The sequence below is a fragment of the Spea bombifrons genome, chromosome 3, assembly GCF_027358695.1.
Source record: "Spea bombifrons isolate aSpeBom1 chromosome 3, aSpeBom1.2.pri, whole genome shotgun sequence".
In the NCBI taxonomy this organism is placed as follows: Eukaryota; Metazoa; Chordata; class Amphibia; order Anura; family Pelobatidae; genus Spea; species Spea bombifrons.
This window is the reverse complement of record NC_071089.1, coordinates 79,548,312-79,574,740: the sequence shown is the minus strand read 5'-3', so window position 1 is coordinate 79,574,740 and position 26,429 is coordinate 79,548,312. Positions and strand designations below refer to the sequence as shown.

Below are 26,429 nucleotides of genomic sequence, written 5' to 3'. Positions count from 1 at the left end.
CAAAAATGAAATACAAAGCATATCTACACTAATCCACTCTTCCCATGTACCTTTGTATGTACACACGTTACTCAATGTTATCTTAACACATCACATGTTTTCCACAGAAGAACAATAATATGACTTGAACTTCCTAGCAAAAGGTTAGAAACATAAATGGCCAGTGATGTTCTAACCATAATATGCTTTAACAGCACGTCACCATAGCCCAAGGCATCCTTTAGATCTATTACATGGTCCTAAACGAAATACCTGGTCAAAATTAAACATTAGTTTGAACTCTTTTATCTGGTGGCTTTAAATCATGTTTTAAAGAAAACATCCATTACTTTACACCAAAAGATAGTGATTACCAGTATTTTCCATAATCCTTTGACCTAGCAACTTTGTTAAATAATTATATATATATATATATATATATATATATATATATATGTACACAGATAAATAAAGCAGAAGCAGTATAATGTGTAAAGTATAGACTACAATGTGATGTAAACAAATTGGTTTACATTAATAAATGTTAAGATGAAATACAAGTGTGTAATTTTTAATCACATGTATATTGGCGCTGGCAAGTCAAGCAAATATCAATTTTGGATGTAACTGTAGTGTAGTTGGCAGAATCTCCCATTTAGTGGCGTTCAGCTTGCTTTGGCACTGTTGATGTAAGCAGATTTGCATTCATTATCAAAATGAAAATTATCTCGTTAATGCAAGTAAAGCTACCTGCATGGATGTGCACTTGACTTTCTTTATTCAATGTCTTATTGGAGTAAGAGGTTGGTACCTACTCGTAGAAGACTACATACTGCCCAGATTAATCCACCTGCAGGAGAATTATGAGGTCACATCACTGCCTTCATGTTGTATTATGAGTGGTCATCCTGGAAAAGGCTAAGCCTTCCATATATATTGCATAGTTCAGTTTCAGTTGCAATATAGCATATACATCTGTTATTACTTAACTATAATACAGAACACTCATCTTACCTTCATGTATGGTGACTTTAGCATTAACACACATAAGTGAGCCACATTTTAAGCCGGCTACAGTGCTGTCAGTAATTACATCATCTTTCCATTTTAATTTTATTAACATTAAGGAATAATGACATGAAAAAAAGTTTTACTGGTGCATTTAAGTGTTTTATGGTAGTAGAATATTAATAAAAAGAGACTTTATTTATATTACAGCTGGTTATTTGCTTGTTAGCTAGATGTGCCTGAGTGTGTCCCCATAGAATTTCGCTCTTATAAGCCTGATCGCTTCTATATTGATGCCAAGCTTTGAAAATACTAAATTATTATTATTGATTAATATTGCACCATCTTATCCCCAGCAATGACATATCCTGGACTAGGATGACTAGGCCCAGGCATAGGGCACCCGGTCCAGGGGAGCAAGACCACCAGTGTCCCACCAAACAAAGGGACATTAACAATGAAGATCTTTGATCTCCCCAACCTACCTATTTACGCCGACCCGGCACAGCCTCCATATACTTTGCTAAATGGTACTGCAAGTGTTGGCGTGCCGGGATAAAAAAAACATATGTTGCTCTGTTTCTTTAAGCCGCACTGGATCTGCCACTGGAGCTGAAGAACTTATCGGTAATTCTTTTTCTACCACCTTAAAAATATGCAAAAAAATAAAATAAACCATTGAAAAAGTAGTGCTTAATAAGTTTATGAAAATCACTGTCTAAGACACTTCCTTTGCCTATTGCTAATTGCATTTATTAAATAAGGCAATATGCTGTATAAATGAATTGTACTAATGTAATTCATTTTCCTCAGTTTTCATTGCTTTAATGAATTCCAGATGCTTAAAAATAGTGAAATGTAAACGGTGTAGTACATAAGCATTCAAGCCTGGATGAATCCTATCCGCACCGATGAGGCTGCTATCCAAAGACAAGGGAAATGAGAAAATGGGCAAAGGGTAAAACCATTATAATGACATTCAATTTGTCCAAATTGTTCATCATTTTAATTGTGGACGTCCACTACGGCCTAAGCCAAATTCTTTTCTTTTTGTCTCTGTATAAATTATAGTTAAAACAATAAAATCATTATCATCCTTATCTTATGAATTCTAAAATGTTCTATGTTGTAAATACAATAATATATCTTGTTGGATTTTGTAAAACAGACGTCTTCATATTTAACCTTCAAGGGGCACCCTCTAGACCAGTGGTTCTCAACCCGTGTATCCTCAGGACCCACATTTGTCTTTGGTCATTAAGTCGCGACCCAAAAATAACCTCAGAAAAGATGAGGGAGTGGAAAGGCTGTCCGCGGGCTGCAGCAGGAAGAGGGGAGGAGCAATCAGAGAAAAACTTTATTCAGCTCCCACTAGGAGCAGACAGCGACCGCAAACCAATCAAGCAACTTGCTTTGCGGTCGGGGAGTAATGCTGGACCGGAGGCTGCCTGATGGCCCTGATTGTTGCGGCCGCGGTCCTGACAGCCTGCTGCTCGCGGATTGCTGCAGAATGTGTAAGGCAGCCCCAGGAAAGTGAAATTTTCTGGTATGCCTCCAGTCCGGCCCTGACCCTCCGCGTCCCACTGAAGACAGGGTCGCGACCCAAGAGTTGAGAACCACTGCTCTAGACATTGTTTTTTATTATTTAATTTGGTTAAATTGCCAGCATGATACCACTAAGGGCATAGCTTGGAGTCACAGCCCTGGCACTTTAAGGCCACGTAAGTATGGCAGGCGGCTGGATAAGATCAGGTAGTGTGTGGTTGGCCTTATCCAGCTGGTGGCCACACACTGCAGCACCTGATCTGCTGCTCTAACCACAGATCAGGTGAGTGGCACTGTTAACCAGTGGCCCATTGGGCATTTGCCCGGATGGCAAGTCCATACCTGCTTTAAAGCCTTTGACTTAAAAGACTACATTCCTCTAACAGCAAACTAAACGAGTTTATTTGCCTGTGGTGTTTTCCTATTGATACAAGGTTGCTTTTACAAGTTTTAGCACTTAAACTCAGTTGTAAAAGAAACCATGCACCGCTTATAACGTTACTTTTTTAGTATAATTGTTTTCAAGATGTTTCAGTTAAAGGAACAATCCAGCCCTATTTGCGTGTTAAATGCAAAATGGAGTTCGTTTTGAGACAGAAGTCTAATTTTCTAATCCTATAACCAGTGGCGTCGCTACAGGGGGGCAAGGGGGGGCAATTGCCCCCCCTAGGTTATTCCTTGCCCCCCCCTGTTGCCCCCCTGCCGAATTTGTAACCCCTTGACTGCTAACGACGGCATGGTGCCGTCGCTAGCAGTCCCAGTCAGGTGCTAACGACGGCACCATGCCGTCACTAGCACTACCTTACCTTGATGGAGGTCTGTGGACCCCCATCACCACCTATCCCGGCGATCTGCCCCTCAAACTGAAGGGCATCACCGGAGCCACCCGATCTGCCCGGTGACGTCTCGCGCGATGACGTCACCGCGCAACTTTATTAACAACTGACAATTGTCAGTTAAAGAGGTATGGGGGCATGCTGCTTAGATGCCTGTATCTCAGGCATCTAAGCAGCTACATACCCCCAACATATACCGTTGGAAAGGTAATCGCCTTGCCTTTCCAACGGTATATAGATTGCAAAATAATAATAAACAATATTAAGTTAAAAAAATAAAAATGTAAAAAAAATGATTTGGGGGTCTCTAAAGGCAGATAAAAAAGATCAAAATTGCCTAGAGACCCCCAAATTAAATTATTTAAACAAAGTAGTTTAACTTTAAAAAAAAAAAAAAAAGTTTAAGTATTCTAGCTAAATGATCACTGTGGTAGCCAATGTTACCACAGCGATCATATAGCTATAAAAAGTCACATTCCCTTTTTAAAAATGGCAGATACTAATTTTTAATCCTATGATCCCTTTGATCATGGGGTTAAATTTAGCCAACGGTAGAGGGAGGCAATTTTTGAAATCCTGATGAACTGCAAATATTATTAAAATCAGCCATTTAGCCTGTGCGGTACGTGAGTAACCATATCATCCCTGGAGCGCCTTTGCATTTTTACTGCAAAACTTATTTTTGCTGTAAAAGTGATTTTTTTTCTCCCTTTACCATCATTTCTTTGGGATTGTAAGGGGAAAGAATGGTGTGTGCGTCTGTGAGTGAATGTATTTAAAGTATGGTGTGTGCTTCTGCGAGTGAATGGAGATATGAAAGGCGTGTGAATGATCAGTAATTAGGGTTGAAGCCTTGACGTGGCATTACTGCTCACGTAGGAAGTTAAATTATGGCACAAAAAGTACACATTTGCAAAAGTACACACTTGGCGCATCAAATGAGGGGCTGCATGTGTTTCTAGTACAAACCTAGAGTGCGCAAGACACAAATGAACATGTCGCTATGGATAGAAAAAACATATTTTCTAGCCATAGCGACATATTCCATCATTATTTGTGCACTCAACTTTTGTCCTAGAAATACATGTAGCCCCTCATTTGAAGCTCCAAGGGGTGTAGTTTCTTAAAATGGATGAATTGTCTGAATGAGGGAGAGCATGAGTTAATATGTGGATGAATTGTCTGAATGAGGGAGAGCATGAGTTAATGTGTGGATGAATTGTCTGAATGAGGGAGAGCATGAGTTAATATGTGGATGAATTGTCTGAATGAGGAAGAGCATGCGTTAATATGTGGATGATTTGTCTGAATGAGGGAGAGCATGAGTTAATGTGATTGTGCGTATCATAGATGTATAATTGTGGAAGGGCAAAGATGGCACTAGCAGGATGTTTGAGCCTTGGGACCAAGATGGCACAGGCAGGGTGTATATGGGACAAAGATGGCAAATCGTATGTGTGTTATCTGGGTGTGCAACCTGTGATCTATCCCTGTAATTTAGGGGGTTTTAAATATACCATTAATGCCGTGTTTTTATGTGAATTCCAATTGATCTGTACCTGCAAAGCTTGGTTTCTGTGTTATTCTGTAGATCCATATCTGCTATGCTATGTTTCCATACATTATTTATGTATACCTGCAAATACAGGGTTTGTATGTCTTGTTCAGTTGATTAATACCTGCAATGCTGTTTCCATGTATTTATTTGATCTATACCTGCAATGCTACATTTCATATATTATTATTGTATACCTGCAAATACAGGATTTGTATGTCTGATTCTGTTTATTTGATATATACCTTCAGTGCTGAGATCACAAGTGAATTTCAATTGATCTATACATGCAAAGCTGGGTTTGTGTGTTAATGTGTTGATCTATACCTGCTATCAGCAGCAGGGTCTAATATTTATATATATATCGGCAGCAGGGACTAATATTAATATATATATATATCGGCAACTGGGGCTAATATTAATATATTTGGGCAGCAGGGGCTAATATATATATATATATATCAGCAGCAGGATCTAATATTATGCCCTTAAATCATTTAGTGCAAAAGTTAAGGTATTGTATTGTTTAAAGGATTTCAAGGATTAGTCGTACTAAATTGTGGCTTCAGGCTTCCCATGTTGAATGTATTGTCCAATAACAAAAGTATCATTCCATAGCACATTACTTTTGGCAATATATATATATATATATATATATATATATATGTGTGTGTTTTTTCAGTGGTATGATTTAATGGTGGAAATTATTAATGCCCCCCCAGTTTGACTGTGGTATCTTGTGTGCCCCCCCTATATATTGTTTCTAGAGTCGCCACTGCCTATAACTAAAAATTGCATGCTAGGAAAAGCAGTCAGTAACCTAAGATAGAGAAACAAAACCACTCAGAATAAGGACATCAATTCTAAGAATATTCATTTAACATGGCTGATTCCATATATACATATAAAGTATATATATATATATATATATATATATATATATATATACACATTTAATCTGTAAATATTATTGTATATATTAAAGTATATATAACATTATTATATGCTGTGCTCCTTTACTGCTTATGCTATGCCTATATAGCCTTTAGCATTTATTTAGTTAAGTATGTATGTATGTATATATATGTATGTATCCATCATTGAGAGCACTAGAGGTTATACGTGTTGTTCACATGGGTAATGGAGATGTATGGCACACCTGCTGCTTCAATTTAGGAATAGTTACATAATGGCTTCTTTAGTAAGTAAGCATATGGATGAACATCATTTTGTACTAGAATATAAGCTTCCTATGCGCATCACTTAAACAGTCATTATATAAAAATAGTTATCGTAGAATATCGTTTTTATACCTGTTTAGCAACATATATTTTGAGCTGTCATGAGCCTAACTATTCTCTTGTTATACTACCTATGTTATCTCCATGCACTATACATACCATGGCCCTTGCCGGTCTTGAACTTTGCTTACTAAGTGTGAATCTTTGATTGTGTTGTTCCTTGCCATTTATCGCCATGACCTTTTTAAATATCATAGGATTGGTAGGGCAGAGTGCAAGGGTTTAGTGTGCAAGGGATTCATTATAAAATCCATAGATTCTATAACTGCACACATGTAAATAAATATTTATCCTGGGGGAAAAAATTATAAAATATTTGAAATCCATTCCCAAATTTGTGGCCACTGAACACCTATAGATTAAAACATTCATAAAATAAACATCAAATCAAGTGTTATTTGTACAGTACAAATTTAGATGCTCTTTTAAAATGTGCCCTCTTGCTGAAATGCTTTAGAAAGTCCTTAGAAAAATCAATATTAAATCTAAATAAAGAATAAATTAGCTCTGCCAATTGCTGCAGGGATTAATAATAGGATACTTAAATAAGAACCTGTGATTAAGTTACTGCAGGAGGTTTATGCATTACATTTAACTCTTTAAAAGCAAGATAAGGGGTTTTAAGATGTTTTATTATCTTGTACCATTCTATCTATTTCATTAAGCCTTAGTATTGCTTCAGACGTGCATTGATTGTGGACACAAAAAAAAAAAAAAAAATATATAATATTTTAAAGCTCATGACTATACCTATAACAGTTTAGCTAACCACAGCATCCTAGAAGGCATCAACTTGTCTTCAAAATTGCATATTCTTGTTTAATCTCATTCATCAGATCTGGCAAAAGGGAAATAATTTCAGGAGACACCAACCTTATTTCTGCAACCTAGATTTTTATGAACATTCCATTTTAAGATAATCCAAACTGACATGGAGGCTTGTGTAGCAAATACATTGAGTGACTGTAAATCCTGTTCTTCGGTCTGGATATTTCTATTTTGCTACATTAAATTAGATTCAGTTGGATTTCTGTGTTGTGTTTTTAGTTTGCTTTTTTTTCCTGGATTTCTAAGTATGCCACCTGGCCATCTGTTTTTTACATTTTCAACCACCTCTCAACAGCTGCCATCACTTTTCCCAAAAACTGATTTTCCTGAAAACAGGTAGCAGAGAACATAGTGGTGGGCCCACCAATGTAGAGGACTGCACTGGGAGGCGGGTCCTGCGGGTCCCGTGGGACCCGCCAAAAAACTTGTGGGCGCAGGCGTTCTTGCTGGGGCTGCGGGCGGGAGCGGGCGGTCAGGCACTGTACCTGCGGGTCCCGGTAATCCCGCGCAGTCCCGCAAGGCTGCCTTCTTGCTGCTCCCTCACAGTGTTTCCTAGCTTGCTCCGCCCAGGAACAAAACGGAGTCACGTGATGTGATGTCACTTCCTGTGACTCCGCCTTGTTCCTGGGCGGAGCAAGAGAAGAGACTCCGTGAGGGAACAACTCGAGGGCAGCTGCGCGGGACTGCGCGGGAAATCAGGTAAGGAGGCGGGCATGATTGGCCACAAATGTGGCGGGAGCGGGCGGGATTGGCCACAAATGTGGTGGGAGCGGGCGGGAGCGGAGCACCAACATTGCGGGAGCGGGCGGGAGCGGGATTAAAATCCGCGGGAGCGGGATTAAAAAAGTAGTCCCGCGCAGGGCTCTACACCAATGTACTCATATGGTAAGATTAGCCCTGTGCCTAGGGGTCGATGACATTTTCTACTGGAAATGTGACTGCTTTGTGGTCACTCACCAGTAGGATGACCACAAAACCAAATTCACCAGTTAAAGCATAAGCTTTTTATATGTTGCTGACCAGAACATGTAAAATGTTACCCTTCATTGCTAATCAGTTACATATATTGCAGGGAAGCAGCTTGCTGATCAAAAACATAGGAATTTTATAGGTGTCTTGCCAAAACCTAAAGGGCTGATGTGGTCAACCTACAATCCTCCATTATTATTGTTTATTGTTTTATATAGTGCCATCAAATTCCGTAGCGCTGTACAATGGGTAGACAGAACATAATAAGTGGTATGTAACATAACAAATTGACAGGTGAGGAGGGCCCTGCTCATACAAGTTTATAATCTAGAGGGATTTTATCCTGGACCCTCAATAGCAAAGAACCATAGTCACAAACTCCAATTCTGGAACATAGTACCATATTCTTGTATTTTATAAATTAAATTATACCATCTTTCATTTCTTTATTACACCAATATGAATTGACACCATTGATTTCCTCATATATGGTATATTGTGTATATGCCTTCGTGCCCAGGGACAGACAAGCACTAGAAATACAACTCAGCTTTTTGGGGGCCACAACTCCTACAAGCCCCAGCCAACCTAAAGATACAGCCAGTCTCCTAGAGAATAATTTTGATCTGTACTCTAACAGGCTGCTTTTAAACAAGCAAGCCATGCTTTTATCTCCTCCTCCTTCTATGACCTCATCAGCTCACCCAGCAGCTCCTGTGAGAAGGGGGTAAAAAAAAGGGGAAGGGGAGGGGGCAAGGAGAGTTGGCAGAGCTATATGGGCTGAGAAGGGGGGCCCGGGCACCTGCATATGCGCATCCAGCACTCCCTTACCCCACCTGGCCAATCATTTACTACACACATTGTAGCAAGACATGCTGATTTCCACTCGGATCGCATACAGTATGGTGATGCAGCTGTAGGGGTCAGAGCATGCACATGCCATCATGCATGATCCAGCCCCCATGATCCTTCCCTGACCGCACAAACTGCTGCTCTCTAATCCTCTTGTTTGGGATCTGCTGCACCGATGCACTCAGCATTGTTCTTCGGAGCCAGAAGACAAAGACTAGGTGGCGATTTCACGGGGCTGTCATTAGGAGCACGTTGGTAATTGCTAGAAGCCCAGGGATAGCGGAGGGGTGTGGATCCTCTCCATACTGCTGCCATCGCATCACATTTGTTTGCTGGAGTGGGAGCCCCTTGTTGTAGAACCGAGGAGATCTATCTGTGAGCTAAAGCCAGAAGGAAGATGTTCTGCACTGGGATCTGCTGCCCTGCACCCTCCATGACCACTGCTGATCACTGAGCCCCAGTAATGACAGGTAATGGACCTTTCAGAAGGCTCTTCTCCGCTCAGCGTCACTTATAGCATTAAACGCTATTATAGCTGAACATGATTAGCACAGATGTTCTGCACCCATCAGAATATTACCCTCTGCATGTAATGGACAGTGTGTTTTTAGAACCATCGATCATGCGTGTAACAGTGTCTTTTTGATATGTATCATGCCTGAGCAGAGCTATTTCCTTAATGAATCTATATGACTTTATGTGTTGCATAACTTCGCTTATTTTCCTCTATCCAAAACTGTCATATTATTCAGGTGGAGGTCTGTGGCGTTCAGAGGGTTAATGGGAAACCAATCAATCTTTCTTTCAGCATGATTCCTCCCCTTTTATGTCTTCTTGCATCACTGTTATTTTTAATGCATGTTGCAGTCATCCAGAGCCTGGTATATAAACCCCATGCAGACTAGGTTGTGTTTTTTAACACATAACACGTATTCATTCTGCTGGTTCAACACAAAGAAGCTTATGCTATGCCTGACAGGCCATGTACACATAATGTAATGCAATCCAGAACCTCCCAGGACAGGGATAAACAACCCCTGGCAGTTCTCTCTGGCTGGGCTACAGAGAAGGTCCATTGTCCCTGTCCCTGGGGGTTACCTTTCTCTGGCCCAGGAACATGAGTATTACTATTAAGCAATGCAGAAGAAAGGTTGCAGTGTGTTGTCTCACCTACCCATCTGCTGAATGTATCAGCATAGACATATAGTAAATAATTTGTGTCTGAATATAAAATATATTTTTATAATAAGTAGCAGTTTAAAGATCCCATAAATTATATTAGATGGCACTTGTATACTTTTTGATACATTGTGAAACATTGTCAGACTCTGAGACACTTGTTTGATCACCACTGTGTGGAAGAATCATCAGAAAAGAGTTATTGTGATTTCAGGTTAGAACTATTGACAGTTATTGATTGTGATTAAAACAAACACATTTCTTATTTCGTTGTAAAGCTGAAAAATAGATGGATTCAATTGTTTTTTGGGGCTCTAACATCTCTTATGTAAATGCAGAACATTAATCAAAAAGTCTATATTTAGAAAGGCAGTCTAAAGTGAATAATTAGACTTAATACTTTTTCTTTGAGATGTTCATAACTCAGTGTTATTAGAAATATAGAATTAATGGCAGAAACAATTCAGACCGATTTGCTTTTTAAGATCCAATCTAACCCCCAGTTTCATTAGTTTTACACACTTGGCATCCATGAATTTTTGGTTAACCTCTATTACCTCTGCTGGAAGGCTATTCCACAAATCTCTTCCACTATAGTGATCCCTGTGTTTTACACTTTTGGCTTCAGAACATGACCTTTTGTTGATCATTGTCCTTTTGTAGTTCTATCACACCACTCTTGACATGTTAGGTAGGTATTCAAACTTGCACATAATTTATAGTCGGTGGAATTTTACAGCTTAGTTGAACAGTTAATAGGGGACTGCTCATTATTATCTAGAGGTAATAAATTTCATAGTATTGTGATGCTTCCTTACAAAAGTGACACAGGCTTTTGTCCCAGTAGCTGTCATGCCACTAAGCTGGGGGTGGATCACTATGGAAACCAGAGATTCTTGAAGTCATCAATTTAAGCTGAAGAATCTTTACAAGTGCGCAGGGAAATATAGAACACACCAATCTACAATGCTTTATTATTTTAAATATACATTTGCTCAAAATTGTTGTTTTTTTTAAGACATTTTCCACTATTAACCTTTTAGTGTCATATTACCTGAAAACACTCACAGAACTTATTCTTAAATGCTAAACATTTTTATTTTTATTTTGGTCTCTATGATTTTTCATGACTCATAATTTAATACACCAAATCCTGCGTCTGTCAATCTAATTACACACCAGCCTAGACAACTTAAATTCAATTACCTTCATGGTTATATCATTACGTTATTATATAAACATTAGAAATAGCATTATAACAATCTTCCTACAGAACGCCTTTTATTTCTTTCTGGAATTTACAAAAAGTGTCAATAAACAGTTAATCAGAAGATTATTCCTTAATATCTTAGGGCATCTACCCCAAGGACTTCTCCACAAAGAACAGTCACAACTTTTACCATTTATTGAGAATAGTTATGGCTTGTGTTTTAGTTTGTCAGTCGGTATCATTGTTTTAGATATATTTGGTGTAAAAGTGACCTTAGAGATGTTAGGACTTCAGGCAAAATGTGGCAGAACTGGCACATCAGTTAATGGCATGCCCTAATTTTCACCATTATAAAAGCTGCAGAATCTGTTATCAATTAGGTAAATGAACTTGAAGGGACACACCAGACATCAAAAGCACATTTTGTGGCAAATGGCCCATTTACATATTTGTGCTCCCACCTTGCAAATGCTAGGGGATTCTGAAGACTCTCCCATATGGATTTACCCCTTTCTTCTCCCTTGTCTGAGATTTGTTTGGCCAAGTACATCTCCTGGCATGATATACTTTCCATCAGTCCGCTCCAACACTGGCTTGGTGAGCGTTCCAGGGGTGGGTGTCTAACATGTCCACCTTTACACTCCCATTGATTTTAGTGGGATAATTTATTATTTTTTCAGGAGGCTACCTTGGATACAGGAGTGTCCCTTTAATGACAGGGGAGTAATTATAGTTAATCCCATCAACAGGAAATAAAGATAGCTTCTCTTAAAGCTTGCTCCTAGTCTCTATCTATCTTGACATATTTTTTTCTTGAACAGCAAAATGTATTGGGGAAGCTATAGATCTTTGTGCAGATATCAGATGTATATTGTGTATAGATCTGATTTTATAAGAGGTATGGCATTTACTAATTTATTTTTAATAGGAGAATACCCTTAATATGGAGTAAATCCCTTAACAAAGTGCATTTTAAGTCTCTACTTATGAAGTATATTAAAATATTACTGAATGAACAGAAGGCTTAAATGAGACACAGTCTAAATATAAATTGAAAAATGTATAGTTTTATTTTATTTACACACCAAATCACTGATAGTTGCCTCTTTCTTGAAGCAGGGCCCTGGGCTAAAAATAAAGACAAACATCACATGATCGATGTATCTATGAGCTTATACAGTGCATAAACAGGGAAAACCCTACTTCTGTGTATTTAAGATGTGATGTTTCCTGTCTTGGCATGGACTTTTATTAATTGATTAAAATGTAATGCCCCAAATACTTAGTGTTGCATTCGTCACTTGTGGCTTCAAGAAAAAATACTGCATACCAAAGCACACAGTATGTCCCATCATGGGTCACTCATTCATGGGGAGGGATAGTTTTAAGCAATGACCAAATCAGCCTAAAAAGTATAAAAGGCCTACAAATTCCGATTCCTGGGTTACTGCTAGAATAATAATGACCATTAAGTACATAAAACAAAGCAAGAATTCAGTGCATGCCCAGTGAATACTACTATATGGCCACACTATATGGCCATATATTGCTTAGCCCACCAAGGGTTGAGCAGCCCCCTGTCACACAGACAGCTCATTAACGGTGTCCAGAAAAGGCTTTAAATTGCTTGGAGTCTCATTTGGGATCAAATACAGTGCAGTCCCACTGATTCAGCTACTTTGTAAGCAATATAGTCATGAAAAATTAGATAGGACTCGCCAAATTTAGGCTACTTTGACATAGTGACGGGCGAAGCAATATATGGCCATATAGTGTGATGGATTCCCAATGTTTATGCCTTAGATTGGTGTTTTTTTTTAATGATATTCATTTGGCATGTGCTGAATTCCTGCTTTAATGACTAAATCAGGTCTGAGTTGTAGACTATTGGATTACCAATACAAAGACTCCCTGAAATAACTTAACATTTGCTCAAATGATCAGCGGATTCTGTGCAGGCATATTTTCCTTCCAGCATAATACATAAAAACAGATCACAGGTTTTGGTAAAGGGTTGCTCGAGTGTAAAAACCAAAACCAGTTTGAACCACACTGGTTAATTTAGTTACATCTCTTTCCAAGCAAAGCTATCCAAAAGACCAGGTTCCTCACCCAACACCTGTCTTAGAAACATGAAGGGATTAAATATAGAACAAGAGGGAAATATATTTTAAAGGAAGGCAAAATCAGACAAAATGGCATAGTCTAAAACAAAGTGGGTCAGGAGCTTTAGTGAAAAATTGGCTCAGAGAGGGTGAAAATAAAAACTGGACCTGGATTTGGATGTTCAGTTAGCCCATTCTACATAGTAAAACAGTAAAAATAAAAAAGGCAACTTAATTACAATGTGTGCAAGTGTTTTACTTTTCTGAATGACAGACATTATGATATTTCCTGCAACAAGAGAGCTGAGAAAATGCTGTAAGCATAGTGCTTGTATTGGAAATGACAGCTTATGACTAATAACGATAACTGTATCCCTTATGTTTTCTCTGCTGGAGCACTTCATAGTTGAGCCACAATTTCTGCTGCACAGTATGGCAAACCTCTCGCATATAATGTATTCTTCACAAATGTGTAATATGATCCGTACACTCTGCTCATGGGGATCCTGCAATGTAAAAAACGGTGATTTATGGCAAACACAAACACTACATAATTTTAATATTTAATCCCAGATCAAAAACTACAGGAACACCTACTCATATAAATGTACTGAAGTATGAGTCGCGCTGCCTTTTGGAAATAAGGGAAAAAATATGCCAGTTATTTTGGTTACTGCTGGGATGAAAGAATAATGGTTTTTGTTCTGTGGAATAAACAAGACCATCGACAAATTCCTGCGGTTTGCGACATTTGTTTTTAGGATCTGTGCCTACTCTCTCCTTTTGATTAGAAATGTGGTTGACAATAAACCATATTGTATTGTTTGAAGTTTACCCTTTCCAAAAGACCACACTTTACAGCTCCCAACACTTATTTTAGTACAGATTAAAGAAACATTATTTATCCGTTACATATCCATCTCATCTGTACGTCAGTCAGATCAGCCAACTTAAATACTCATAACAGGATTTGTATTACTGGAAGAGAAAGGTGACACACACGGAAAATCGCCTTTAAATATATTAAGGGATTAAAGTTCAAGAGGGTGAAATTCCTAATAAAATAGGCATTGTAGTACAAAAGAAAATGAATTCAAGTTGATGGGTGAAAAACTGATAGGAAATATAAAAAAGCATTACTTTAAAAATTGGATAATAGATAGCTTCCCATGGAATTACATTTAGCCCGAAAAAATAAAAGAATTCTGAAATGTTTTGGTTTTAAGTAAAACCATCTTGAAAATCAAACTAGTAAAATTTGTAATAGGTATGAGACATTGGCAGGCTGGTAATACTACCTGGCATCAAAATCAGTAGTTATTATTATTATTTATTGCTTTATATAGCGCCATCATATTCCACAGCCCTGTACAATGGGTAAACAGGACATAAGTAGATATAACATAACATTAATTTGACAAAAACAACAGGTGAGGAGGGCTCTGCTCAAACAAAATTACAATCTACAACCTATAAGGTTCTCACCTTAGTTTTAAAGGGATCAGTATTGGCAAATTTGATGAGGAAGGGATAAGCGTTTAGGATACAGGAGTAGGCATTTTACTGGACATTCCATTAATCCCACTGCTTCTTGGTCAAAGTTTAAGCAAATATCCCTAAAGCAATTTCATGTATTGACAAAAAACACCCAATTGTACCTGTGACTTTGGCTCTGGCTTGCCCAGCAAATGGTAGATGGTTTGTGTCTGTATTCCACTTAATATGGAATTATTATGAACTTGATACCTGTAATAGTGCTGACATAGAAAAAGATGTAAAGCTACACAAGCTTTCAGAACCTCTGAGGTTATCACATTTTAAGAAGAGACCTCTTCTTTCTGATGGCCCAATAAAATGCATGAACTTCATCTAAAGACTGGATCACTTATTACACATGAAAACATTAACACAATTGAAGAAATTAAGCAAGCATTGTATTGAGCCTGGAGTACATAGTTCCAAAATTACAACATTTTGCGCGCACTAGCAGCATGGTTTACAATAATGTAGGCACAGTTACTGGCATCTATCTGGCTTGTAAAATAAAACTAAACATGCCAGGAGCTACTTGCTCTCTGAATTATAACTGTTGTGCAGGAGAACAAAATTGCTTGAGCTAGGGAATCTCAAGGGCATAGTTCCAAAACTGTTTCAAAATTATACTTCACAAGCATCCCACCTTTTAAAATCTCACAGTTTTTGGTAGGTATAAACACATAAAAGTGTCCTATAGTCCTAAAAGTCACAACAGTAATTATAGAAACCTATAGAAATTATGTCTGGGTAGCTGCCAGCTGGATACACATGGCGGCACGTTATGCTTTTAAACACACCCCAACCACCAAACTTCTCCTAGAGGAGCAGTATTGGAAAGTAGTTGGCTCTATCGGCTACTGGCCCATAGGGCATTTGCCCTGGGTGCTGGATGGCCAGTCTGGGCCTGACATCATACCATGTCTAGTAATGAATAATTGCAAAGTTTATTAGCAGCAGATGCCAAAACCAAAACATCTGCTTGTGCATTAAAAACCTTTGATTGGTCCCTAGAACATGAGCCCCCCTCAAACAACAAGGGGTGCAAAGGCCCATATTACAACCATGCACCCTTAAAGCAAATGGCTCATCAAACACTGAAATGCTTGGGGATACTTAGCACTACTTTCCCTGACTTAAAATGAAACACATGTTGCAAATTCAGAAATACTGCAATATTAGATTTACAGAAGCCATTGGCTTTTTTTAGATATTAAATATCTACCCATCAAAAATTGAATGGAGATATAAAGCACAAAGGAGAGCTTTATTATCTTAATTGTTTTATACATTTAATATATTTTATATTCATAGAATACTGTAGATTGTTATATTGTCATTACGATGACAAAGACTATTCCATTAACATACATATATACAACCAAGTTCTTAAAATCAACCTATTTACTATTTATTTATTCATTCATATTTATGGCACCAGCTCCTTTTGCTAATTAAGCATTGATTGTCTTTTAGTTTGTGCTTATAGCCAAGTTTTTTAAATAGTATCTTAGTTTTAAATAGCAAAAAATACAGTTTTGTCCCTATTGAATTGGATTGGAGTTGTTAATGTTGTGGTTTGCCCTTCTTGGAGCAGCGATGTGATATATGCTAGTGATTTATAATTAAAATATAACTCTATGTTATAAAAGGTGTTGCAAATGTGTTGCACAGACATTGACATGGGATCATTTCTTCATGTTGGCAGAAACGTTTAGTTCTGAATCCATAAAACCTCTTGCCCAATAAAGTAAATATTTTGTTGCCAGGGAAGTTGCAGATATGGAAGTTGTTTTCTATTTCTAAACAGATTATGCAGTTCTTCCTGACAAGGTGGAAATGTTACACTTTTGGTTTTGAATGACAAGGCAAAAGTGATTCATTTGAGTTGCCATAGCAACCAACATTAGCTGTAAGGCTTGGGAAATACAGTGTTACCATCCATTCCTGTCGCAATACGTGAAGCAGATTTGTTATTTAGAAATAGCATATCTTTATAGCTGCGTCGGCATTGACTGTAGTCACATATAAAATCGTTACAATTTAACTATAATGAGAAGAGATGTGCACCCTTTTACCTTAAACAACAAAAATCTGAACACCATGAGATGACCTTTTACATTTCGAGGACATAGAGTATTCTATGTCAGAAAAATTAACAATAAGGGCTTTAATGCATACAAATAGCAAGATTTTATTTAAACTGTAGATTGAATGCATTATTCTTCAAAATGCCTCACATGTATAAATCAATGGGCCATGAAGTCGCATAAAAAGTTGTGCTATGGCCTTGCCTTATACATGCATCTAACTAGACACGTGAACAAGGATCAGAAATGATTCGGAGAAGTTTTCCATTTCGTTTATGGTTCATTCGTTTTTGGGACAATTAATTTTGTTTCCTGACCTTTTTCAGTTCAGATGGAATTCAGAATGTTTTTATAAGAAAATGAAATCCATTGCAGAGTATCTCTCTCACACTCTCTCCCCTTTCTACAATCACAATGCAACTCCCACTGCATCACAATCCTCTCCGGATTCCCCAACACATACTGCCATCTCTGCTAACCACTCTCCACCGACACACGTTTTCAAAGACTCACACGGCAACTTCTTCATGCCGCATCTACTACTAAACATGTCAGCTCCCGTATCACCACAGCAACACCTGGGACAGGGTGAAGCATCCACATCAACTCACCAACTAATCATATTGGTCCAATGGCACACAACTACCGAATAACAAATGCACTACATAAATAACACACAAACGTACATGGGACAAACCGCTGACCTTCCCTATACTTCAGCTATTTCAGACACTCATCAGAATACACAAATTACACAAAATTCACTTAAATCAAAATGTGTATGAATCCGAATGCTACATTGAACCATTCCCTCTAAAACAGAAGTGTCTTACTTTCTTGCTTTAACTGCTTGCTTGCTAACCTTCTTGCTTCTACAGTTAGGAAATACCCACATTCTTTAGTTAAAAGGCTTGGGCATGTTTATTGTAATCTTAGAGTAGCAGGAACAACAAATAAACAAAATAAGCAATCCAGGCTCTTCACTTACTCTGTCCACCCCAGGGGCCCAACTTAATTAAAGCAACATTATTGAATTTACAGCTGCACCAAGCTCTCCCTGGGGCTGCGTTTTCTGGCTATGCAGGCTATAACCACAACATCTTGGTTTCTAAATAAACCCCATTAAGAATCACACCTTACACTTTGTTGCATCGCTTATCAACCCTTACTCATCCAGGGAGGCTTTTCGCTAGATGGTGCAACATTTTCCTCATGCTTTTGTTCAGTTTAACACTCAAAGGTTTTAGTGGGGACTTGCACTGGTGATGCCTGGTTTGGATGGGCTTGCAGTCAATGTTCTAGTTCATCCTAAAGGTGTTCCATGGAGTTCAGCTCAGAGTTCTCAAATTCTTTCACACTTTTTCTTTCACAGTCTCTACAAATTATTTCTGTGTGTACCTTGATTTCTGCACGGGGGCCTTATGAACAGGAATGACCTCTTCTGAACTGTCACCACAAAAGTGGAAGTACATAGTTGTCTAGATGTTACTATGCGCTGTAGAGTTTCCATTAATAGAACTAAGTGGCCTAGCCCAAACCATGAAAAACAGTTCCAGGTATTTGTTTCTCTTTCACCATAATTCACAATCGGCACTATGCATTCAGGCGGGTAGTATTCTCCTGGCATCCACTAAACTCAATTAAGTGTGTTGGGTGGCCCATGACTATTCCAAAGTATTTTGGTGGCAAGCTTTGAACCACTGGATCCTTGTATTATGCTGGCTTCCATGACCAAGCAAACCTATTTCATAAAGCACCAAATGAATAGTGCTTGTGTTGAAGTTAATTCCAGAGGCAGCTGAATTACTCTCTAGGTGCTTCAGCACCCAGTTGTCCTGCTCTGTGGCTTGCAACTTGGACATGGCTTGTAGACATTTCCACTTCACATTAGAAACACTTAAGTGTGATAAGGAGTCTGGGTGTTTTCCTAGTAGACTGGATGATAACATAGCTAGAACACATACACATGACAAATAAATAGCTGCCTGCAAAAAAAATTACAACATTTTTAAAACTAAAACTACTAAAAAGTTTGGTGGGAGGTTCCCTTTTAAATTTCTGGTAGCTATCTCTATATGGAAGCACTATTATATTTGGAAAACTATTTCCATTGCCAATTAGTTTTTAGTTTTACATTATAAGACATGCTCTTGCATCATGAGATGTAAGTTGAGCCATGGCTTGCATTGTTATTGAGGTTTCTTTAGTTATAGTAATCATAGAAAAGGCATTAGGTTCTAAATAGTTACTTTGGTAAACTTACAATATTAAGTAGCCCCTTCATAACAAGAAAGAAGCTGTAATAGATTACACCATCAAGGCAGACAGCCTGGAACAGATTCAGAGGCTTGGGATCTCCACTACCAATCATGTCTTCAGGTCATGGAAATATGAGTATGCAAGACAAAAATGTGGGTTTTCATCTGCTAGGGCATGGTGAGAACATTAACACATATGGGTGGATTTGCTGATTTAGTAAACAGGGCTGGTTACGTGCTGTGTATGCATGCTGAGTGATAGATCACAAACAGCCTGCTAAATATTATGAGTGTGTTGTGCATATAGGTTTCTCCTTCTTCAGGCATTCATAGCTCATTTTTCTAGTGATGTATGTATGAGGGGTGCAACTCCTCAAGCCCCTCCTGGACCTTTGGTGTGGAGGGGAGGGCTCCTCAGGGATCTTTTGCTTTCACTGCTCATCTTCTTTCTGCAAAGCACCATAGAAGGTTCTGTAGCAAATGGCAGTCCTACAATGTGTTAATGGGTCAGTTACAAAGGAGATCATTGGGTTGCAGTCCATGAGAAAACATAATCACCTAATAGGGCAACCTGCCCTGAAAAAGACAAGTGCTTCAAATTCAGGCTTTTAAATAGAATTTGTTTGTCAGTACCGATTCCTTGTTTTGTTGTATGTACATGTCGGTCATTTTGCAGGACTCCAAATTTGATTGTTAAATGCTTTTTAGAACGTGCTTCCCTTTTTGTACTAGTAAAATATTGTCATGGTGATTTTGATTTAATGTATGGTACAAGGGCATGGATTTATTCATTAAACATTAATTACAAAGATAGGTATGTTTTATTGGTGTCCCATCATTCATGATCCTCCACCTTCAACTGTACCAGATACGGTTTAAATATTTCCATGAAGTCCGTAAGCGCAATGCTAATTTGGGTTTACTTTTTAAGTGTCCTGTTGGTTTTTGTTCCCCCCAAAAAGCAATTGTCATATGATATTTGTGGAACCCCAGTCCCAAGAAACAGTTGACCAAGAGGCGCAAAATGCATTCATTGAATGATTGCTATGTAATACTCCATTCTACTGACATTCCAATGGTTACCATAGTTGATAAGCAAGCATACCAACTTAAACTAGACATAGTGAACAAAAAGTGTAGCATTAGGTATATAATGTATTACTCAGGGGAGGGCCAACAAGAAGACAGTGGGGGAAATCCCCTGAGCTATTCTGGTCAAAAGATTTTTGGCCACTATCATAATCTTTTTTTCATGAATGAATTTTGTAAAATTCCACATAAAGCCAATTTTTTTTTTGATTTTGTACTGGGCTTGAATGCAATTTAAAATTATTGACGAATATGTTTTAGACTTCTTTGTTATTAGGCCACTTGGCCCACTTGCTATCCTGGCTGAATATTGCCAGGCCTGGTATTACTGTGAGTTTTGGCATGATATAGCATATTGAATAACTAATTGAAACCTAATTTTTGTTATGTCGTTTTCATCTGAATAAAAGGAGAGCGAGATTATTCTGTGTTATTTGTATACTCCTGGCATTATATGAGGAGCAGTATATTTAGTAATATTCATTACAGGTGACCTTGAGTAAGTGGGTGAAGTGTAATTGCCAAGATTAATGTTTAGTCAGAAAACCCTACTGGTAGATAAAAATGATTTAAATCAATATATACAGCGATTTGGTGTGGGGGTTTTGTCTTAAAATAGCACTTAATGAATCCTGGCCAGTACGTTTTATAGATGTGTTTGAAGGCTGGAAGCACTCAGTATATAGATGAAGTTAGTGCCAGGAATGCTTTAGTGACATTAGCTAAAGTAAAGGAAAGTAACCATTAGAAGCTGTTGCCATGACAAATAATTTTGCGGTGCAATTTGTATAATATGCAGTTTAAACAAAAAAAGTAAAACAACTATTGAGGAAAATCACCCAGTTTAGTAAAATTGGACGTAGCAGTAAAGAGTGGGTAATAGAGCTAGCTGCGCTAGTGACTAATATCCTATGGCTGAAGAAGGGGGGAGAGCCGTTTGGTTTAATGAAATACAGTTCAAAGCTTTTTTTAAGCAAGAGTCATACAACAAAGCTATTCTTTGACACATTGAGAGTCAACTTTTTAAAATTATTATAAGGAGGGGCAAAGTTTTTTCAGCTTGTGTACCTAAGAGGTTGAATAAAATTAATTTCAAAATGGCAGTTTAGCAATTTTCAGTGAAACTGCCAGGATCATAATATTACTCTAATTCTGAAGGAGTTCTTTAGGGATTTTTTATTGGCACTGTTAACTTTTGTTCTAATTAATTAGATCTCCACGTGTCTCAAGGGAGAATGTTTTTATTCTGCCCTGTGTTATACCAGGCACGCCTTATCTGTTTCGATTGAAGATATCATATAATAAGATGTCCATGTCATTGCTTCCTTGTACTACTTACCCATGCTAAGCACAGGCATATGCCATGATATCCTGCTACTCAGCGTGCATTGAGGTCTGTGTGGACAAAGGCCTCTTTGAGGGTTATGCATGAGTAGAGGCCTCTATCACAGTGTTTCTTTGAGCTGTCTGCAGTCCTAGTCTGCAGTCTGGCCACTAGGCAAATGGGCTAAAGATTTACAGACACTGCCGCTCCAGCAGCATATTGGCTACTGCATTGTACAGCTGCACGGTGTATGAGTAAGGTGAGACTGCATGAATCTAACCAGCATATCTGAGAGCTTCTGGGCTCCGGTTACCCGGAGCCTTCCCTTGCGGGACACGGCTAGGACTGCACACTGATGTCGGTGGGAGGTCCCCCTGATGTCGGTGGGAGGTCCCGCTGCCGTCAGTGGGCATTCCTGCTGATGTTGGGGGTGGTCCCGCTGACATCAGTGGGAAACACCTCCATTTCATGGGAAAATGGGGGGGGATGGGGCATGTCAAGACCCTGCACCCGCGACCCGGAGGATTCGGGTCAAACCCAGAGAGTTCCCAGGTATGCGAGCCAGTGGCCACCGACATTAACATGTTAGAGCTGCCTAGTCAACCCTGGTTTGGCCATGGCTGTCTGTGAATGCTGAGCCCCATTATAAGAGAATAATGGGCCCATGAAGCTATATTATTATTTTTTCTTTCACTTCCAGGAATAGTATAGCAAATAACTTATGCTTCACAGCCCCAGTCTTTCTGTAAAAAATCTCTCTTCTTTTAAGGTGGGGCAGGTTAGATTACCTTTATGTTTTTTCCCCTGATGCAGAACTGCTTTGCTTTGCTGACTAATCTTTAAGATAATGAGCAATTGGCAGTTTTGCTTCCCAAATCAATTTCCAGTAATATAATGCTTGAATAAGTGCTTGTATTAGTAAAGTTAATGTATCAATCAGCTGTTTTCTACCTGCTTCTGTCACCTATACTTATACAAAGGTCACTGTATAAAATGTTGTCTTGAAAAAATGCATGATAATAATACTCAGCTTGTTTTTTTTTCTATTTTTCAGAATCTGGTGAATATTTCCAGGATAATAGAGAATCAATACACGAATTTATGCCCAGAAAAATGTGCTAAAACCTTTCAACTAAATGTAAAAAGACGAGGCATAATTTTTCACTGCTGGGAGTTTGCAGTCAAAAGTGGAACACTATTTATATAAAAGCTATTTATATTTTATATTTTATATTTTTATAAAAGCTGCTTAACTTCTGAAGAGAATTATAACTGCCCAGATAGTGTCACCTTTGAGATAATCGAGTGCCACTCAGTCTCACTGCAGTTTAACAGAGGAACAAAGTTGCTAAAAAAAATCTAAAGGCATGTTTTTATGTAAGTGCAGATACAAAAGTGGATCAAAAGTGACTCATTACCGTTATTAATCAGAACATGCTCTAACGTGAACTGGACAGCTTCCCTTACATTTTGTGTTTTGAAATAACACTGATATAAATGTTAAGGCCAAAGTGACTTAATATCGACAATTGTATGTCTTTGGTACTGATAATAAAACAATCATTACTAAGCAAATATTAAAGGGATGGAAATATTTCAAAGTTCAACAGTTCAGTCTTAATATGTAACTGCTGCAAACCTGACACACCCCTTAGCCCTGAAGCAGAAGATCAGCAGTCGGTAAAAGGCTCAGTGTTGAAACAAACCCTAATTGGTGAAATGCCAAAGAAATTGGAGTAAGGCAAGAAAAGAAAGTAATATAAGAAAGTTATGTGATTTTTTGCCTGGGAAAGCAACATTGACATGGAAAACTCAGTGTCCTTTGCATGTTATTCAAGCGATTTGAATACAAATGAAGGCAGATCTGAAACTTTTACACAAAAGACTTCTGAGATAGAGGACCCCACCGGAGATTGCGTGGAGAGAAGTGGCAGCTTTAATTCACTTCAGAACAGCACAATGGATATCAAACGCCACACTGAGGCCAATGGAGGCTACAGTATACAAGATGACAAGTGTGACCCTCTGCAATCCCCGGGAGATGAGAAGACCTCTTCGAAGGGTTTCATCAGTGATGTAGATGACAGGTCCTTCTCTGAACCATTTAGTGAGAGTGGCATGACGCAGAATCGGTGGGACATGAGCAATGCTACCTCTGAATCAGAAGAGGATGGGGAGGCAAGTAGCATATCTGAGACTCATAAGTTTTTTAATCAGCAGTCTGAGAAATTGTTATATGGAAAAAGGGAAGTAGATGGCAGTGCTCAGCAAGAGGCCATGAATGTCCATTTAGCCACCCCCGTACCCCAGGCAGAACCTGACCTAGTGATTGAAGTGGCTGGTGGACAGAGGATTAAAGCTCATAAGGCAGTTTTAGCTGAAAAAAGTGACTACTTCAGGGCACGATCATCCAGAGACATCCTAAAAATAAAGGGTGTGAGCTACCAGACTCTGCGACTGTTGGTCGACTACATTTATAGTTCTCAGCTTGTAGTAAAGCTGGATAATGTGGTGGAAGTAATTAGTGGTGCAAAGTTCCTACAAATACCCTGTGCTGTGCAATGTGCTATGGATAGCATGCGGTCACAGATATCACAGAAAAACTGCTATCAGGTTCTTTCTATTGCTAAGAAACAGAGGCTGAATGAGCTTAAGGAGGCAGCATACAAGTTTATGAGTGACCACTTCCTCCTGGTCCTGAAGGACCCAGCAGTCTATGGGAAGCTTACAGGAGCAGAAAGGGATCTCATTTTGCAGAGGAGGATGGAAGGAAAACAATACTTGGTGGTGGCAGAAATAAATGATGCTTTTGAGCGTCTGAGCAGTAGTAGTAGACCCCAAAGCAGGGAAAGTAGCAGACCACAGAGCCCTTCTTCAATGGTTTCCTTGGAGGAGGATGGGTCAAGTTATCAGGTACACTGTTACAGTGAATCGAACAGGTGTTGGAGATCCCTCACCAGACTGCCAGAGGAAGCGAACACTAAGGGGTGTGGGGCATGTGTGCTCTATAATTACTTGTTTATTGCTGGTGGTATTAAAGGTCACGGTGATAAAGCCAAGTTGTCTGACCAAGTCTTCTGCTACAACCCTTTAACTGACTCTTGGGACAAAGTTCGACCTTTGTCACAACCTCGTTCCCAACTCAAGCTTTTGGCCCTTGATGGGTACTTGTATGCTATTGGAGGAGAGTGCCTTTTTACAGTGGAAAAGTATGATCCCCGTATGGACCGCTGGAGTCCAGTGGCTCCATTACCAAAGGGTGCGTTTGCAGTAGCGCATGAAGCCACCACCTGTAATGGAGAGATCTATGTATCTGGGGGAACACTCTTCTATCGGCTACTCAAATATGATCCAAAGAGAGATGAATGGCAGGAGTGTCCTTACAATAACAGTCGCAGACGCTCTGCTGGCATGGTATCCCACCGAAGTTGCATCTACCGGTTCGATGTTAGCCGAGAACATGGGCTTAGTGTGTTTACCTACAATTCCATGGCCAGACACTGGAGTGAAGGTGTTAGTCTGCTACGCCCTGGACCAGGATCACCATCACCAAGCCTACCCTTCCGCTGTGCTGTGATGGGAGGCGACATCTACTGTGTAAACCGTGCTGGCACATTACGGATACCACTTCCCCCTGAGGGGACTGGAGGGGAGATGGAAATCTGTGAGCCTGAGCACTTCCCTTCACCAGAAGAAACTAAAGGAGTCCTCTTGCCGTTTATGCTCACTTTGCCTGAAAGCAAACAAGTCCATTAAAAAAAGTTCACATCTGTATCATCAATGCTTTCCAAGCATACAGCATTGAGATATTTTAATATTCCTAGTTATATTTTGGGTGCTCCATTCAGCTTCCAAATAAACACAGTATCTAATACATGCATGCCCCTCACTTTGCTGAGCATGAATATGTATTTCTTTCTTAGTCCCCATACATTTTGGGGAATTTAGGGTGATTTTATTGTCAACAAATCCCAGCGCACAGATCCGTGTTGGTATTAACATGAAGCTTTTTACAATCCATGCATGATGTTACATGTTTTGAAAGGATCCATACTGTTGGAGTCAAACTCTTTAGTATCAAGTGGAAACTAGTACCATGATGCTCTTTTTATTGATGAGAAGATGCTGCTAAACATTGGATGTGAACATTCAAAACCAGCATGACATTATGCTTTACCTATTGTCATTTAATTGTTCATTACGTATAACCCATTGGTATTCAATACACTGGTTCACCTGCAGCTTACAATGTTTGTAAATATTTAAAAGTAAAGCTTAGGTTAATCAACTACTATGTGAACCGCAGTTTTCTGGGATACTATTAAAAAGTAATCAGAGGCAATCGGAGTGTAAAGTACAGTTTGATCCCGTCAGGCTTTGCTAGGTGTGTTCAGATGGAATATTAGATTAGCATGTATATTACTGCTATCTAATAGTCACCACACATTTGCATGTTTGAACAACAATGGAGTTCGATCTCAGCTGTATTGCTTAAGTGTACACATGTTTAATATGAGAAATTCTGCATTTTCTGTGTGTGTAAGAATTTGTTTGGGAAAGACATAAATCTATTGTGCTTATATTTTAAAATGATCTCAGCACACATTTTTCTGTTTTCTGGTGCATTTCCGTTGATCCAGGCGGTATTTTTTAATAGGTACAGGTACTTTTTCAATCCATATTCCAATATAACACATAAAAGCTATGTAGACACTGGTCAGACAAAACATGCAATTACTTTGCACCAATACAGCTTGGACTATACATG

At 38.8% G+C, this 26,429-nt stretch overlaps 1 protein-coding gene and 1 long non-coding RNA gene across 2 annotated transcripts; both read left to right on the top strand.

Moving 5' to 3' along the window:
- Nucleotides 1-8,934: 8,934 nt before the first annotated feature.
- LOC128484520 (uncharacterized) lies at nucleotides 8,935-22,747 on the top strand. The gene is made up of 2 exons (XR_008351169.1): nucleotides 8,935-9,343; nucleotides 22,716-22,747. It is a non-coding gene; the product is annotated as an uncharacterized LOC128484520 (long non-coding RNA).
- Nucleotides 22,748-22,898: 151 nt separating this feature from the next.
- KBTBD11 (kelch repeat and BTB domain containing 11) lies at nucleotides 22,899-26,221 on the top strand. The gene has a single exon (XM_053460723.1). The coding sequence runs from the start codon at nucleotides 23,465-23,467 to the stop codon at nucleotides 25,415-25,417; it is 1,953 nt and encodes a 650-aa protein (XP_053316698.1). The 5' UTR covers nucleotides 22,899-23,464; the 3' UTR covers nucleotides 25,418-26,221.
- Nucleotides 26,222-26,429: the final 208 nt, after the last annotated feature.

Excerpts from the sequence above, each read along its gene's own strand:
- KBTBD11 (XM_053460723.1), top strand. The coding sequence starts at position 23,465 with ATGGAAAACTCAGTGTCCTTTGCATGTTATTCAAGCGATTTGAATACA.